Source organism: Opisthocomus hoazin, chromosome 3, assembly GCF_030867145.1.
Source record: "Opisthocomus hoazin isolate bOpiHoa1 chromosome 3, bOpiHoa1.hap1, whole genome shotgun sequence".
NCBI classification, from domain to species: Eukaryota; Metazoa; Chordata; class Aves; order Opisthocomiformes; family Opisthocomidae; genus Opisthocomus; species Opisthocomus hoazin.
This window is the reverse complement of record NC_134416.1, coordinates 90,789,946-90,808,540: the sequence shown is the minus strand read 5'-3', so window position 1 is coordinate 90,808,540 and position 18,595 is coordinate 90,789,946. Positions and strand designations below refer to the sequence as shown.

General features: G+C 46.0%; 1 protein-coding gene across 5 annotated transcripts in view; it reads left to right on the top strand.

The window, feature by feature from the left end:
- Positions 1-18,595, top strand: part of NFATC1 (nuclear factor of activated T cells 1) — a 116,010-nt gene that overhangs the window by 46,176 nt on the left and 51,239 nt on the right. For all 5 annotated transcript variants that reach the window (XM_075417043.1, XM_075417048.1, XM_075417046.1 and 2 more), the window contains exons 5-6: positions 2,354-2,526; positions 4,914-5,054. In XM_075417043.1, the coding sequence (XP_075273158.1) occupies positions 2,354-2,526; positions 4,914-5,054 (314 nt within the window). The remainder of the gene's footprint in view (positions 1-2,353; positions 2,527-4,913; positions 5,055-18,595) is intronic.

Below are 18,595 nucleotides of genomic sequence, written 5' to 3'. Positions count from 1 at the left end.
ATGTGACATACATGAGACCCTCCATGTTATTTAATCCCGTTCTCTCTGTCCTCCTCGTTCAGATGATTCTAACCCTTATCTGAGGTGTCTCCCTTGGGAGGAATTTGTGTGTGCTTGCATGCATGTACATTTCTCAGTGTGTATATATGAGAATGTATTCATATTGATATATAGATGCGTGCACCTTTGTGTGTATGTATAGGGAGCTAGCAAGATAAGCAGGTAGACAGAAAGCAAGCAAGAAGTCCTGGCCCCACCAAACCAAATACCACAGGAGAATCCCAGGGAGCTTACCAGAATCACAATTTCACTCCGTGTTACTCATATGGTTTCCTGTGCCTTAATGAAGTGAAAGATGGTATCAGACACCTGAAGTCCTTCTGCATGTAGTGGTTATTAGAGGCTGACTTTCAGTGTCAGGTACAACATGCCCTGGAGTGCCTCGCGTAAATAGAAGAGCTAGAATATGTTTAGCTGCGTTGCCAGCTGGGCTTAGGGTGGTCACTCAAGACCTGAGGACCTCTGTCAGTGCATTGTGTTAAAAGTCATGACAAGCCTGCAAAATTATTGGCCACATTTGCTGTCATGGTAAGCTGGCACGACTCCATTCAGGTTATTGAAGTTTCACCAATTTGTACCCAGGCAGTATTTATATGGCCCTTTATTTATCCGGTTTGACTTTTGGCCATCTAGGAACATGATTACCATTTCAATCGTCTTTTTCCCTAGAAGAAAGGTAGTTACACAGTTTGGGAGCCAAGCTGAATATTTTCGTGACATACGTGCCAGGTCGTAGTAGAGCTCTGTCAAGAACCACAGACAGTGCTTTGGCATTAATAAGCCTTACACATCAGCAGTGCTCACCTCGTGTAGCACTAACAATGTATTGAAATTGGGAGCCAAGGACTTTTCTTTCTCACAGATACTTTGTGTATTCCAGCCTTGATTCAGTGAAACACTGAAGCTCATCTGCACATTTAAACTTTTGCACGTTTAACTACACCTCTTGACTTCAGGTTTTAGTGTCCGCAACTTTACAAGCCTGAATTTAAATGCTTTTTGTCCTCTGAACTTTATTGACTCTGAACTAATTGTTATTAAGTACTTTTTATTTATTCGACAAGTGTTGCTATGGAGAGACAACATTGAGAAGCACCCTGTTTCTTCTGTATCTTATGAATCTTTGCGTAGAATTTTTACATGGGTACAAATATTTCATAATTCTTATGGCTTCACCTGCTAATAGGCGTTGTTGAGAAGCTTTAATACTTTCGTTAGTTTCTTTGATCGTATCAGCAAGGGCCTTTTTGTTGTTCTGAAATCCATACTTCAGAAAAAATGTAGATCAAAACTGCTGCCACGGTTCTTGTTTGCAGTTTGCTTCAGAACAGAGCTTCAAAGATCTGGAGGGGGAATTAGACTCTTTGAATGCAAAATAAAATTAAACTATGCATATTCAGTGTAATAAAATGCATGCCAGAGACCAGTACCCAGAAGAAATTGCCGTGTAGGCTTTGTAGTCGTGGCCAAAGTAGAGGTATTTTTGCAGTGGGTTTCTGAGTGCTTATGTTTATATATCTTTTATTCTGGGAACTTCCTCCGTTGAAATTTGCTTTGACAAAAATCCTGACTTGTAAACTCATCCAGGAGCAAAGCAAAGTTAAAAAAAAGGAGGGAGAGGTCAGAAATAGTGGTAGTTCTACCTGATGAAAAGCACATTTTTTTGCTGATGTGGAGGGAGGACTCTGAGTTTAGGTTTTTTTCATGCAGAGCTTCAGCTCAATGGTCACCTTGGGAGTATTTCCAGCTCACTCAAATACAAACACATTGACAGTAGAACTGACCTCGGGGGGGCTGTGCTCATTAATAAGTGTTTTCAGGACTTTGCAGTAGAAAAAAAAACATGTCAGATTTTTCTCCAAATTAGCTGTAACAAGTGAAATTGTAGGTAACCTTTCATTCTAGGTTAGTAACGCTTTGTGCACTACTGTCTCATCCCATTGACTTTTCTAGTCTCTCTGGTTCTTTGGTTAATCTGTAAGCACCATCCTTACAGGATGTATTGGAGAGGAAGGATCTTTTAGATTTTTTCCTCATGGAACTGAAGTAATATCCTAAATATATGTGCTCAGCAGCAGCTACTACCTGTTACTACAGATAGCCCCAACTTAGCTACTTGTGGGTGCAAGTGCTAGGCTTGACAAAGTCTGCCGTGTTCAGCCTGGTCGTTGGGTCGTGTCTGACTCAGATGTGTAAGAAGGATGTACGGGAGAGAGGGAAGATCCTGCACGCTCGTGTCTTCCTGAAGTCTGCCTGAAACGAATTGAACTGGTCTGTGTTTCCTTTCGGATAGCATCGACTGTGCTGGGATATTAAAGCTCCGAAACTCTGACATTGAGCTGCGCAAGGGCGAGACAGACATTGGTCGGAAGAACACGCGTGTGAGGCTGGTCTTCAGGGTTCATATCCCGCAGGCCAATGGCAGGACCCTCTCCTTGCAAGTAGCCTCCAACCCCATTGAGTGCTGTAAGTAGCAACAAACATTCTTCTCTTGCTGGGTATTGTGCACCCCACACCCGGTCTTTGTCCGCTGACATGCTATACTTTGGTTTTGCTTTACCTGTCCAGTTGGTGAACCTTAATCTGCTTTCCAAAAGCACACGTTTTATATTGAAGACAAAATACCCGTGTCTTAGAAAAAAACATGTAGCTTTGTGCATTGATTTCTGTAGGAAAGAATACACTTAAAACAAAAGCAGAGTGCACTTAAACTAATAGTAGACCTGGGAGTGACAAGGCTTTATTTTTTTGTGACTCCCTATCATACAGGTAACTGCTGTAAGAGTTTTGGAAAAGAGCTATCGTGTCCTGTTCGCTCTCTGTCTCCCCATCATAAAGCAAAAACCAGCAAGCAAAACCCCAACCCCTTTGATGTGGAGCTAGCAGTATTCAAGAGCTGACACACTGGCACAAGCTGCTTGTGGCTTCAGAAAACCTCCAGAAACCAGGTTTCCGCACTAGGGTCTCTTTGATTGAAGAGACTGCTTTTTATCAGATACGCTAGGGCACCCTCCAAAGACACCTATATCATTCTTGCTCCTTAAGCCTCGTCAGCCTCCCATACAAAAAGTAAAACCTATTTGCTTGGTGCAGCTTTAACACTCCAGCATAAGTGGTAGAAATCACATTACAGTCTAACTCTCATTGCTAATTTGTTTGGCTGGGTGGACGGAAACAGTATTCTGAGGTTTTTCTGGATTCCCGAAAGTGGATTTTCATGATGCTGACAGGGTAGGGAGTAACTTAACGTCTGGTAGGTATGTGGGGGTGGGTGAGGTCTGGGAGTGGGGAGCAGAGGGGATGAAGAGGAAGGCTTGACTATCCGTCGCGCTGTGCATGCTGGAGAGTCATGTCTGCACTTGTCCCTGCATCATTCTCTGGCTGGAGTCCCACACAGCATGTCTGGCAGGTCCTGGAGCCTGTCAGCATTTGATCTCTTGGAGGCACGGTGCTTTTTCAGGGGCTGTTAATAGAGAGGCTGCAGGAAAGAGCATCCCTGCACTCCTCTTGCAAAAGCAGTGGCACTGGTGACAGCCTTCCAGACCCGCAACAGTACTCCATCCTTTCACCTAGGGTAACACTGCTGCCACTCTGGCAGTCCAAGTCTGCAAGAGGGGCAGAAGTTGTCGGAAAGGGTAGTGCTGTAGACCAATGGTGATAGCTCCTCTCCTTCACAGTCATTCGCTTAAATAAACACATGAGCATTGGCAGTGGGAAGGGAGTTCCATTAAGGTAAGCCTATGTTATTTATGACGAGTTGCAGAGCCTTCTTACCTGCAGCAGGTAGACTGGCATAGAGCCCTGTCTTCTGTCCTGGATATGTATGAGATGAAGAATTTCCCCTTTGTTTCTTGTTCAAGGGAAAGCTCTAGGCTAACGAGCAAAGCAAAAAAATGTGAGGAGTCGTGGTTTTATCCTGCTCCCGTTGAGGCTGATGAGAGCTTTTCAGTTGCTAGATGGCAGGATGAGGCACAATTTGAATACGTCCTAAACTGGTCTGTGCAAAGGTGCCAAGCTCAGGAAGCCACTGAATATGAAACAGATTGGATTTGTATCAATTAACTGCAGCTTTGGGGGTTGTGTGATGAGCAAAAGTGTGGTACATGCACCCTGAAAGGAGCGGAAACGAGGAGAAAAAAATAAGTACTGGTGTTCTTTCCAGTGCAGAATGTGGAATAAGCTGGTGCCAAAAACTTCATGCATCTCTTAGTCCATGTGACACCAGGAGGAGCCATGTAATCTGGATAAAATGTCACGTCATCCCTTGAAGCACAGCCACACTCGCTCTGTGTCCCAGTTGGGGGGGATAAAATACGTGCCACGAGAATACCGTATTCTGTTTGCGTGGATCCACGTGTGCTTTGGCACGCAGGTGCTGGTGGAAATACTCTCTCTAAACTGTGTACTTTGGCTGGATCACAAAGCCCATGGCGCCTGCTGCCGCTGTAAGACAGTTTGCAGAATTAACGGTAGAGTGGTTAGTGACAATACAGTGTCCACGTTTTGGACACGGATGGTCATCTTGTCATGTGTGCCTTGTAAACACACAGCATATGTGTTATAAGATTAGATAAAAGAAAATTATTTTAAATAAAAGAATTTCAGTTGTTCTTTGTGAGCCTTTTGAATCTGTACTGCTATGTTTGATAACCCTGTGGTTTACAATCAAGGTGCTTGAAAACCAACCAGTTTTGTTTCCTGCAAACCTTCTGACCTTTCTTTGCTTCTATATCAAACTCAGTTTATGAGGGTAATCATGAAGTTACTTACTAATGCAGTATTTACTTATTTTTATGTGTGTTTGTGTTTGCTTTTGGGTTTTTTTCCCCCTTATCTTCTTTATAACTCTCCAGCTCAGAGATCTGCCCAAGAACTGCCTCTGGTGGAGAAGCAAAGTACTGACAGCTTTCCTGTTATTGGAGGGAAAAAAATGATACTGACTGGCCATAACTTTCTGCAAGACTCCAAAGTCATCTTTGTGGAGAAAGCACCAGGTATGTCTTTTCAATCTAGACTCTGGTCTGCCTCTTATCCTCTGTTTTAAAATCTCTGCCAAATGATGAAAGCATAAATACGGTAATGACATTTTCTTCTGCATGTAATATGTTTTCCATATTGCTGGGCAAAGCTGTGAAAATGATCTGAGCCGTGCCGAACGCTGAGCTTTCACGCTATGGCAGGTGTAGTTAGAGGTAGACAATAGTGGCATTGAAAGTCAAAGCTGGCCGTTTGTTTTTGTAGCAAACCACCGCTGACCCGGGTAGGACCTGTGAAGGGTGTTCGAAACCTCGGGTGGCGTGTCCCCGTTAAACCTGCAAGGTGGTGCATCTTGTTAAACCTTTCTGTAATTGGTGGAAGAGGGAGCGGTGTTGCTGGTAATGTGTATGCGCACATGTGTCTCCTCCCGCGGCAGTCAAGGCTGGTGGCATTTGCAGTCCGCTGGCTGAGGAGGGCTTGCAGCGCACACGCATTCGTTCGAAGGAGATATTTCTGGTTTACCTTGAGGGCTGGGGAAGCATTGCCGCCGGCTCCCCCCTTGCACGGCGCTGCTCCTGTGGTGCGTTGGTGGTGGGACAGGTCCTCCCGGGAAGGCCATTCTGGGGCAGGGCAGGTGGCATGGGGTAGGAGCCGGGGCCGGAGCAGGAGGTGTCGAGGAGCGGTGGGGTGTCTGCAGGGTTGGTGAGTGGTGGGGTGTCTGCAGGGGCGGGGGGGTCACAGGGTGACAATGCGTAACACACGTGAGTGTCCCACGGGAAGAGGCAGTGGGAGCGGAGCTGTGAGTCGAAGTCAGGCTCTGAAACGAGATCGCTAAGGGTAGTTTTGAGTCTTGTTTTGGAAAGGGTTTCCGTGGCGCTGGCACAAGCTATGGATTCCTCAGCTGCCGGCTGAAACACCCCCCTGAACTTTAAACACTCTTGGGCGCTCCTCAGCCGCCAGGGCTGGCTTGGACGCTGCGCTTGTTTAACCCTCCATGTCCACGAAGTTCCCGTGCCATTCCCTGGCCCGCAGCTGCTGCCGGCGCCGCAGGAAGCCAGGCCGTGGGCAGGGATGGCGGGGCGAGCAGGGGAGGCTCTGGAGGCGAGGACACCTGAACAGGCGCTGGCTCAGCGGGCCTGGGGGAACAGCAGAAGACTTCCCTGAAGCTCCCCGCCAGAGTCCTGGGTTGGTGAGGTTGAAGTCACCAAAAGCGCACATGGGGCGGGGGCAACGCCCCGGCTCCTCGGCGAGAGCTATTCAGTGCCGTTCCTGTGATGCCAAGAGCCACGCTACGCACGGCCAGGCTGTCGCCGTGAGATGGGCAGAACACCCTGCTTGTTGCTTAAGAAAGTTAAAAAAAAAGGAAAAAAGGTGGTATTGCAATTAAAAAAGAAAATGGAACCCTGCTCTTTGCATAGCGTGAGAGGAGGGAGGAACACAACTGTCTACTTCATATTTAAACTTCCTTTGCTGCACGTAAGTGGGTTAGTGTGACATGTCAGGAGCAAAGTCCTTGGTCTGTCTCATTGCAGGAAGGAAACCACATTAAAAGGTGCTTTCCTTTATACTTATTTTTTCTCCTCTTCCTTTATGGAGTTGGGAAAATTTTGAAGTATCGCGCCCCAGAGGATTATCATGATGATGCTGCTCCCCCACCAGCAGATACCACAGTGTGGATTTGGACACTGTCTCCCATAGTACTAAGTACACCAAAAGTAGGATGTTCACTGTATAGCCTTAAATCACAAAATGCAAAACAGGCTCAGCCTTGTACTTTTTAACCAGACAGATACCTTCCTTGAGCAAAAGGAATTTGAGGCTGCACAAATACAGCATATAGAGAGAAAATAGTTTGCATAAACAACACCTTTTAAACATTGTGAGAGATGATATGAGCGTACTGCTGCACACTGGGTGTGCTGATGAGGAAGAAAATGATCAAAAGGCCTTGCCTGTCACCCTGAAAAGCTCCTGGGTGAACTCCTTTGGGTGCGTGGGGTGGCAGGATGGACCAGGAGTGTCTTCTACATGAAAGCACCACCAGAGATCCACCTGCGCTCTTCCCTCTGGCATGGAGTGGGGAGGCAGTGCTGCAGGACTCAGTCAGCGAGCTGCTGTCATTGAAGAGTAATCAAGATCATGAAGTCAGTATTGAAAGATCTGATCCGGAACTGTCCTGCCTGGTTTCAGTGGTCTCACGGTAGCTCTGTTGCGGCTGCAGGGCAGTACTGCCTTGTGGAGGTACACAGCAGGGGCCAAGCCTTCAAAGTCGAGAGTGTTCAGCATCTCCAGGAGCTGCAGTCGCGTCACAAGGAACGGCACACAAAAAGCAAAGCTGCTGGCTGATCTGGCCTTAGCAGTTTCTAGGGCTTCTGTGATGAGTTGTGTGGTACGTTGCCTCACAGCTCGATGCACTGGAAACAAACGAGCATGGTGCATCGCAGTCTTAGTGGCAAACTGCTCCGGCTTCATGTGTGAGCAGAGTCACTGTATTTAGTGCCAAATGAACAAGCATTACCAGCCTTCACTTTTGACAATCAGCATGCGGTGTTTCTTTCCCTTTCAGCTCTTGCACATCTATGAAAGTAGGTCAAGAGAGGGAACACCAGCATGGTTTCTCTTTCTCTTAGAGAGCGGTTATGAACTTTTGTGATTAGCTGGAGACATTAATTAGTTTTGCTGCTGTTCCCACTTTTGTTTTTGAATTCGAAATGTTAATCACGTTCTTAATGGGTAGCAGCCAAATGCAGCTATTACAGAGTAATAGATCACAGGAATCATTGCACTCATAGGAAGAACGTATCTTTTATATGAAATTTAAATATTATACTACATGAGCTCATGTCTTCAGTCCTCACTCGGGCTGAGTCCCCAAGCCGGGAGATGGTCTCCAAGACCTTGTCTAATTCATGCTAGTCTGCATACTTAATTGGTTAATGCAAAGAGTTTGAGAACACTTTTTGTTTGCCATTTTTTTCCCCTCTTCTGTCTGAATAATTTCTTCAAGTCTGCCTAGTGCATTGTGGTCCGCTGAATGTTTTTCCAAGCATGAGTCCCAAGCTCTCCGTCTTCAGGGCTAGCCCTCAGCTGTTGCAGTCTCTGGAGGAATGGCATTATCCTGGCCTCCTTGCGTGGGGAGTCTGTCTGAGCAGTGACTCATACAAGAGGGAATCCCTGAAGAATGATCAAATCAATCCGCAGCAGCTTGGTGCTTTCAGCTTAACCCCTTACTGGCTGCTTTTTAGCCAAGATGCGCATGTAACAGAGCAGAATATGCTTTGCAGCCCTGCAACTCTGCGTCTCACAGAGGAGGAACAAGGCAGCCGAGGGGTGAAGGTGCACTGAAAGGACCATGAGAGGAGCGCTGTGAGGACCTCTCCTGAAAGGAGAACCCCTCACGGTGTGGTCTAGCGCTCAGGCAGAAGGCACCCCTTTGGATAAATAATGAGTCTTTTCAAACGTGGATTAAAATTTGCTCAAGCCTTTTACAGTACCGTAAAAAAGTTCTGATATGTTGAAATGAGTCCTTTTCTCCTGCTGGGTTTCAAAAGGGTCTTGTGAGTCTGTGTGTCGTGGTTGTTGGGTGCTAGGTTTAGGGCGTCTAATACCGATCTGTTTTTCATCAGAATTAGTACTTTCTAAAATATAAAAAAGTCTGCAGCCTCTTACCAGCAAGGGCCCTTGATGTCTGTACGCAGGTATTCTCTGTGGAGGCAAGGTGTGTGTTGTAGTTACAAAAGCAGATGAAATGTAGTCAATGTTTGTTAGCTATGGGATGAGGCATCTGCAAGAGCATGGATAGTGATCTGAAGCTGTAATAAAAGACACTGACTTATTTACTTATCTTTCTAAAACTTCTTATTTCATTTCTAGATTGTAGGTGTACCACACAACAAAAATCTTGAGGGAAGTTCAGAAAACACGGAGGTGTTTGGAGTATGTGTTTTAAGGGCTGTGTATGCCAGCTATCCTTTTTTGGTAACAACTTCTGCAAACACTGTGTACTTGCTTTCAAAGCTAGTTTTTTGAAGGTAATACGAGTTACTGAACACAAACCAGCACAAAAGCCTAACAGAAATAACCAGACTGCTGGCTCCTAGTATATCAGATTATGATTAGTGATGTATAAAACTGAGTGCGGTGGAAAAATCCTAGTTTCTTTTCACTCAGTTCACAAAATGTTTCCTGTAAGTGACAAGTGAAAGCTCGCTGATGAGACACAAAGCCAATATCCCAAGCACCAAAGCACAGGGAAGTTATGGGTATGTCTCACTGGCACGCTCTAGGACGTTGTAGAGATGCCCAAGATGTTCTGGGATTTAGAAGAAGTCTCGCACTAAGATCTGAAAGAGTTAATCTGCCCCCAAAATTGCTCCTTGCTCAAAAATTGCTCATTGCTCCTGTAGATAGAATGGTTTTGGCACTGGAACTAGCTAAAATATTTCTGGACTTCACGGATTTGGCCAAGTCTAGGCATACCTAAGAGATCAGGTTAAACTGACTGAAATCTTCATTATTAGCAAGTTGTCATCTATGGGAAGGAATGGATATTTGGTCTATTATTATTAATTATCATTCAGTTGAGTTTCCACTAGTTAAATTAGAGCTCCAAACCCATTTCTCTGGTTTTGTGCTTAGTGACCAGAGCTCAAGTCAAGAGTTTTAAAGAGCAAAAAGGCAGAAATGTAACACCCAACCTCACTACAGGGATAGTTTCTCAAATAACACTGACTGTGAAATTCTGATTCTGGACTGTTAATGTTGAGGGCCATTTTGTCCTGGTCAAAGGCCTGCATTTGAACTTCTTTCTCACAAATGCCCCTCCCTGAAGGTGCATCATGCTCTTTGATGGACATTAATGGAGTTCACAGTTTATAACGCTGTATCTCTGAGTAACTCCAGGCTTACGGTTTCAGTGGTTTTGAACATGCTGTTAATTACTCAGCCTTCAAATCAACAGTGATCCTAGCACCTATACACTCTGTAACCTAAAAGCATAATATCCTGAGCTATTGTGCCCAAAGCCATTGAAACTCATGTTTCTGAAAGACAGAGAAATAAACAGCGCCTGAGCAACACTTCCTCCAGGGTTTTTTCTCTTTCTGAATATTTTCAAACAATTAAAGAGTTTTTAGGATTTAGTTACTGCTCCAAACTCTTCGTTCTGCTGTTGGTTTTATTTTGTTAAATGGATTTTTCTGTCATAATTGTTCCTCTTCCCTGCTGGAACAGGTTTTACTCTTAGAACATGAAGATGCTGACGTGGCATGGTAATAGTTATACTAGAGCAGATGAAAGATAGCTTGGTTAAATCACCGGGTTTTTTTTGGTGTATATGCCAAAGGAAATCACACTTTTCTGTAAGAATTTCAGATGGGAAAACTTACAATTCGCCTCCCGTTAGACGTGTGGTCAGGCTTGGTCAGCTGAATGTTTGCACAAAGTAAATGTGATATGGAAAAGAAGGAAGCTGGATGAATTTAAGTGTCCACTCAAGCATTTCACAGGTTTTTTCTTCCTCTCAAATTTCACTGTCTCTGGCAAAGGTTAGGATCAATCCGTTGCTGCTTTAAGGTACAAATGTCAGCCTGAGAAATTCCGTTCAGTTTCCTGTATATTGTATGAGCAAAAGTTACCTTGTTGTATGGCAGGTAACTCAAGTGCAGCATTTTAGCTTCAGGAGAACCTATAGAGAGTTCTGAGAGATGATATGTTGATGAAACACTTGAGTGGCATGTGAATGGAATGGATGCGTTGGGGAAGCATGTGGGCTTTTTGGTTTGACTCAGCTACACTTTGGAGCTCAGGGTTTGGAGTCTATTTTGACGTGATGTGATGTGATGGGGAGACGGGTGACCTGAGTCTTGGCAGAGCTCCATTTGGTAAAAGATCTTGCATTCTCAGAGATCTTTCCATTGCTCTTTCCATTGCCAGTAGCAGTCACAGTTTGAGGGGCAACTGGCCAAAAAGGGGTCATGTTTCACGCTGGTAATCATACTGTAGCTCACATAATAAATAAGCAAGTGGCAAAACTCCCTTTCCCCCTCTAGTTGGATGGACAGATACTACATAATTTTGTCTTTATCTGTCTGTTTATCCAAGTTCAGAACACACATTCCAGTTGGCAGTGAGCAGTTGCACGCTGACTCATGCACGGTGAGGTTAAAAATTCTGGAAACTAGATAAACTGGAAGCTTCAAAGGCATACAACTTGGGAGCATGGAGTTCATGTGGAGGTCACTTGAACCTGTTTCCTAGAGGTGTTTTGCTAGCTGAAGGGGTTTCTGGCCACTGCTCGGAAACAGATATCCTTGGGCAAATAGTGTCATCAAATGGTGGAGTCATTTGATGGTGGAACCCTTTCATGCGCACGCAGGAGCAGTGATGTAGCTTGTAGGAAATGTCAGCACGTTTCAGTTTTTCCTGGCTGTTTAGGCTAGGGAATGGTGAAGACAGAGCGGGACAGCAGCCATACACATGAGACGGTATCAGCAACAACAAACCTCGTCCAGGGTATTGCTCTCACAGTGAAGAAAGAGATCAATCAATCACAGATACTTACTGCAGACAACGAAGAAATAAGGAATAACCATATGGTCTCTAGTTAAGTGTCACTTGTCTGAGTAATCCTGTAAATTTTTAATTATTAGAGAAACTGTGCCTGAATGCTTGAAGTTTATTCCTTCATGTCTTTGCCAGACGAAGTGGCATCAGACAGCTGTATCTGTGCAATCACAGCTTTGTCTCTGAACTTCTATAACTAGCGCAAGATTTCAGATAGTTTTTACTGTTACTGTTCCAGTAGGACCCTCTGTCCAAATACACAGGAATTCACAGCCCTTACCAGAAAGCTGAGAGTCTAGTGAAGCAATCAGTGCCTAAAGACAGTAGAGGAAAGGAGTGTGGTGGCTGGCTGCCAGGTACCCACCAAGCTGCCCTCTCACTCCCCCTCCTCAATAGGACAAGGGGGAGAAAAGAAGATGAAAAAGCTCATGGGTCAAGGTAAAGACAGGGAGATTGCTTACCAGTCACTCTCACAGGCAAAACAGACTCTGCTTGGGGAAAATAATTGATTGCCAATTAAAAATAGAGTAGGATAGTGAGAAACAAAGTCAAAACTAAAAACCACCTTTACCCCCTCCTCCCTTCTGAAGCTCAGCTTCACTCCTTCATTCTCAACTTAGACCTCCTCCCCTCGAGTGGCGCAGGGGGACAGGGAATGGGGCTGCAGTCAGTCCATAATAGCTCCTTTCTGCCGCTCCTTCCTCCACACTGTCCCCCTGCTCCAGCATGGGTCCCTCCCACAGGAGACAGTCCTTCATGAACTGCTCCAGTGTGACTGCTCTCCATGAGGTTCAGTTCTTCAGGACCAGACTGCTCCAGCATAGGTCCCCCATGGCCACAGTTCCTGCCAGAAAACCTACTTCTGCGTGGACTCCTCTTCACAGGCCACAGCTTCTGCCAGGAGCCTGCTCCAGGAGGTGTCTCCATGGACTGCAGGGGGACAACCTGCTTTGCCATGGTCTTCTCCATGGGCTGTGGAGGAATCTCTGCTCCAACACTCAGAGCACCTCCTCCCCCCCCTTCTTCACTGACCTTGGTGTCTGCAGGATCTTCTTTCTCACATATTCTCTCTCCTCTCTCTCAGAGCTGTTGTGCAGCCTTTTTTACCCCTTCTTAAATACATTGTCAGAGAGGTGCCACCAGCTTTGCTGATGGACTCGGCTTTGGCCAGCAGTGGGTCCATCTTGGACTGGCTGGAGCTGGCTCTGTCCGATATGGGGGCAAATTCTGGCATCTTCTCACAGAGGCCACTGTGCAGCCCCACCGCTACCAAAACCTTGCCACATAAGCCAATACAAGATGATACCTCCAAAATACTTGGATTTTGGAGGGATTGTCTACATCTTTTGGAAAAGCACCACTCCTTGTCTCCTGTTAGTTCCCTGACATCATTAAGAGTTGGTTCACGTCTCAGGTGGGCATCACAAGAAAAGTGGGGAGAGCTGAGGGAAGAGGAGCATGCTCCTTTTACGTCTGTTGACGAAGTAAGATTACACCTTCAAGAGCAATGAGGAAGAAAGTACAATGTCATTTAAGAGAGGAACAGAGAGATAAGACATTTCCAAGTGTGCCTTGTTGCAGGAAAGCTGATGTCAAGGCAGATAATCAGAGAAGAGGAGGAGGGACATCAAAGATTGAACCCGACCTTCTTGGACAAGAGAAACAAGAAAAGGGGCATGAGGGGGACAATGAAAATGCCATTCAAAAGCTTACCGTTTAGACTCTGCTAAAAACTTACTAGGCATTGCCATAATGGGATGTCTCTGGAAGATGAGAAGTTGTGGCAGTATAGATAAAATGAAGAGTGTGTATCTTAAAAAATAATCAAGAAAGAAGAATTGAAAGCATTTGGATCAAACATCTTAAGACGAGAAAGAAGTAGGAGTAGTTATAGTACAGGTGATGGTGTTGGCATCAAGCATAGAAGAAGCAGAGGAGGAGAATTGTTCATGGAAAGAAAACTTGGAACTTGGTTTTGAGGTTTGTTACTCCAGCAGTCTCTGAGAAAATGTGAAACAGATTAGACTGAAGAAGATTGGACCAGGAATATTTTACTCGGTTTCAGCTGTGAAGTCACAGGTTCAGCCTACTAGAGGTTCCCAGAGGAAAGTAAAACTGTGGAGACAAGGAGATGACATGAATGCAGCCAAAGACAGAGTGAAGTATTGTCATGACTGCTGGTGGGTGGCTGTGCTGGGTGTGCTTGGTTCGACTTGCCTGCTTTGGAGAGATTTTGCAGGGATGTCAAGCTACAGTTTCACTTGGAAGTTGAGTGTCTTAGACCTGGAATTACTGAGAGTTATTAAATAAAACCCTCAGACCAAGGGTAATTTGAATAGGGGGAGGTGCCAAAGAGCACAAATTGCATAACCAGCTTCCATTCTGCTGAAAATAGGACCTGGCAGGTCACTCCAATGGTTTTTGGCTCAAAATGAACCCAGATCAGTCAATTGTCAGCACAGTGCCTCCTTTTAATTACCTGGACTAAAATTACAGTTCATTTGCAAACACTTGAACTCAGAATAATTAAATCTGTTAGACATACTGTGGTAAAAGCAGCTAAAAATGTTCACCGTTTAGGCAAAGTGAGTCCATCAGCTTTTGGCTTGCCCAGCTGAGTAACCGGAGAGGAAGCGTGTGTCTGGCACAGATGCCAAAGTACTGTAAGATACAGTTTGTACTGGATTTTTATCACCTGGTTGCTGCATCACTTTTTTATTGTTAATTTAAGGTTAAAAAGAGAGAAAAAGTAACCTGAGAGCATCATATGCGTGACAGACGCACCTAAGTCTACGTAATATTCAGCTCAGTACTGCAAAAATGTATAGCTGAAGGAATGGACAAAATCCATACGCTGCGAAAATGCTTATGAGGAGATGCAAACAAATAGAGCAGCTTTGATGTGGAAGTACAAATCGGTCAGTTATGCATGAGCCCTGCTGCGCATGGACTGGTGCATGCCAGAAGACGTGCCAAGGGACGGGGAACAAAGCTACGGGGGGAAGTCTCTGTAGCAGGGCAGTAGGCTGTGAGGAGAGCAGAGAAGAACAGCTGGGGTCTTCCTGGCAGGGAAGAGGGAAATAAAGTAGGCAAAAATTAGACCAGCCGTGTGGTCTCATAGCAGAAGTGGTGGAAGAGCAAAGAGGAGGTCAGGGTGACTGGAGAGACGGACGGGGTGCTGGGCAATGGGCAGGGCATGGCCCCAACAGGAGCAGCGGCAGGAAGTGGAGCTGCTCTGCGGGTGGCTCTGGGCACACGCGTGACTGGGAGGCATCTCCCTTCTCACAGAGCCCTCAGGGACGGCAGATCGCAGGAGAATGAAGTGCCATTGAGGCGGTCGAAGAAAGGTCCTGGGCGCTTGCATTGCAGATACTTACTTACTCTCCGCTCCTGCTGCATTTCTGAATGTTTTCTTGCTCTCTTTGTGCCCTGTCTTCCCTGTACATCCCATAGCAGACTACTTGGCTGGTGTTGGTTCGTCTTTATAGCATGTCCCTTGTAAAATGTACACCAGTGTGTATACGAGGGCGTAGACTTCCACCCACAGATTATTGGGCTTGCTGGTGTGTCCAGCTGGGGAAAAGTTGTTCTCAGCAAGGCACCTGCAAGACCAGCCTAGAAAAGTGCCCTGGCTCCTTGTGGCATCCCCAGATCCGAAAGGCTGCTGCCTCTGGAGTGAAACCTGGCACTAGCACACCCACACCAATGCTTATCCACCGGCAGGTGAGACAGTGCCAGTGGGTCGAGCCCAGGGCTGGCGTGGGGAGTGCTCTTCACCGAGCAACGGAGCCACCTCTTCGCCTCTCTTCTTGCCAGCCGGGGTGCAGACCTGGCCCAACCTGCCCTGCGCCTGGAGGCTGATAGCGTCTCTGCACGAAACAGGATGACTCTTAAGTCTGAATGACAAGACTTTGGCCAAGTCTTAATCCTCTTCTCTGGCTGGAAACCTGTCCTTTCCTTCTAGACCTGTTCAGAGATCAGGCATCTCAGCGTCGTGAGTGTACTGCCCTGGCAAAAGGGGTTGGGGTGCAAACTGAAAACTTGCAAACCCTTCATTCCTAAGCGATTTGAATATGCATTAACAGGGCCAGATGGGAAGGTAGAAAACCTTTGGAGAGCACCTCAAAATTATGCTGTCTAGTCATTCTGCATTGCAGCAGTGCCCTGCCTGTCATGGGCATGTTAAAGTAATCTGGGATGTAATACAGACATTATTGTTTCAGGTAATCTCACAATACATTAATCAAGTAGTGGGTTCCCTTGGGAGGGTGGAGCTAGTTTCACCGTCTTACTTGCAATATATGAATGTAAATACAGATTTACAGTCCAGCCAGTGCAGTCAAACTTTGTTGAGCCACGGGCTGGAAGAACATAAAATGTACATTGTGTACAGGCAGTGAAATCCCGGATAATGTCTATTCTTCTCATATCTCAAGTGAACACAGAACTACTAAAGAATATAGACTGTTTTAACCTCCAGTAGTAAAGTGAAATCGCTTAAATATATCTGAACGCTCCCATTATGCCCGTTTCGTAGAGGGAAGGTTTGTGGTTGCCAGATGTTATACCCTCCCGAGTTTCCAGGCTTTGGGTTTTTTTGGTCCTCTATTTTCTTTCCCCTTTCTGCCACCCATCGGTCTGTAATGAAAGTTATACTAGTGGTTTGACAGTTGTGAGCTTGTCAACCCCTGGCACTACACTTGCAGTTCCCTGGGGTATGAACGTAAACCCAGCCCTGGAAACCCTGGGGAATCTGTCCTTGATGGGCAGCGAGGAGGGGAAGATGGTAGAAAAACGTCTTTGGAAAGTCTTTACAGCTCTTTGTGTTGCTCTTCAGTGAAGAAAATCCATATGTCATGGTCTGCTAGGCTTTATGTGCGAGTAACTGGTGCCGCTATATTTACACAGCTACTTTTTAGTGCTGCTTCTGTGTTAAAACAGGCCTCTACAGTGCCTTTTTATGTGGAAATCTTGTAGCTGGGTGTGGTGGGGAAGCCGTTCAGTGACTCATACTGCAGGGAATTCCCTGATGAATTAGAGTATTTTTGCTTCTGGACTTGTGCGCAGTTTCCTTTAACACTGGAGCGAGTGGCTGATAAGAGCAGACTACAAAGGCCCATTCACCGTTCAGCCGCCGCATGTTAAAATGGGGTGTTTATGCTTTGCAAAGCTGAAAATCCACCCCACGTAACGCGGTAGGTTTGTGGTATTTTCATCATTAGCAATCCCAGGTGCTCCGAGTGTCACAGCGCTGAAAAAAAAGCAAAGGCTGAAGCAGCTGGTGGCGAAGTGCACCCGAAGCAGGGATGGCTATAAATAACAGCGATCGGTCTGTAAATGTCAGGCTTCCTGACAAAAGCCGGTGTCTTCAGCTGGCGGCAGGGCTGATGGCCACCTGTCTGATGGCAGTCGGCGGGCCCGTGCGAAACGGGGGGTTTCTCGCTCCCCCGGCATGGCCGCACTCCTGCGGTGCCTCTTCGGAGGAGGAGGGATTCGAGGGTCCTTCTCCCAGCCCTTGGCACGCGTCCCCAGGTGAAGCCTTGGCTTTGCCTGGTCAACTGGTGCTGCAGCTGGTCCCCGGGGGAGCAGGCACTCCGCCCGGGACTCTGCAGGGCTTCTGCCCTGCGGCTCTGTGCACGGGTGTTTTGCTTTTAATTCCTTTTTGTAGACGAACCCACAAAACAGAACAACTCCAGTATAATACCTGGACACAACTTTTTAGCTATATGAAGAGATGTCTTTCTGTTCAAAATATTGGACTATAAATCTTAAAAACGCTGAAACAAAGCCAGGCATTTGGTTTGGAGAAGACACTTCTTATTACTTGGTAAAAGTAAATAACAAAATGAAAGGGAATGAAATGAGACCTTTGGAAAAGCCGTTTTCTCCGTTCTCCCTTTTCCTCCCTGCCTCCTCCTCTTCTTCCTCTCCTGCCTCCGTCTCGCCCCCCTCCCCGTAGAACAACTGCCCATTTGGGTACGGTAATTCCAGAGAGTAAACTTTAACGGGAATGCCTGAAATGTGTCTGCTTCAGCTTTGTGTTATGTCTGTAATTTGAATTATTTGCATTTTGGAAAGGTATAAATTGCTCTGGTGTACTTTGGTTGGCTGGCGGCCAGGAGGGAGTTGCCTCGGGCCCCGAACCAGGCGGGCTGCTGCAGATGTGGCAGCCGTACAATGGAAACTTTTGTGGTCGAGCAGCCCTCACTCCTCCAGCTCGCGCTGACAGAGGCGGCATCCCGCCTGCTCGCCAGAGTCCCCGGCGTATGGGCACTGGGGGCAAAACCGTTTGCTCCGGTGCAGGCAGATTGTCCTGATGCTTCAGGCTCCCGCAGACCCTCCCGGAGCCATTACTCCTTTCTCTCTCTCTCTTTTTTTTTTTTTTTTTTTTTTTTAAATTTTCAGCTGAACTGTGTAAACCTGCAAAACATGTTTACTGTAAGAGGTTGACGTAGTGGTCTAAGGTTTCCCTCCTGGAGCTGGTCCCAGTCCGTGGGCGTTGAGATTTCCCTCTTGGTTCACCAGACGTAATATGAGGAATTGTCTTTTTTTTTTTTTTGGTCTCTGCTTCATAACAACTTTTCCTCCCTGTGTTTTTGTTAAATGAAATGTCACTAGCTGTTAATGAGTTGTCTATTCCCTACTTCTTCTCTCTCTTCCCCTTCCCCTCAGTCGCTGAGCTGCGATGGTCTGGACAGTCTCAAGGGAATTTCTTGGAGCGAAACCCATATTGTTCTTATTAGGTACCAAAGATGAGCCACGACTCTGGATTTTTTATTTTCCTAATAGTTTAGATTACAGCATTTAAAATATGTCTGAACAAACTCTCTCTTTGTCATCATAAAAATTTCAAAAGCGAATAAAGGCAGTGCTGCGTGGAGTAATTGAAAGATTAGCTAGAGATGGAGTCATTTTGAATTTTACTGAAGTATCGGCAGGAAATAAAAAGCAGAAACCAGAATCAGATCATTCGTCTTGCAAAGCAGAAATTAAA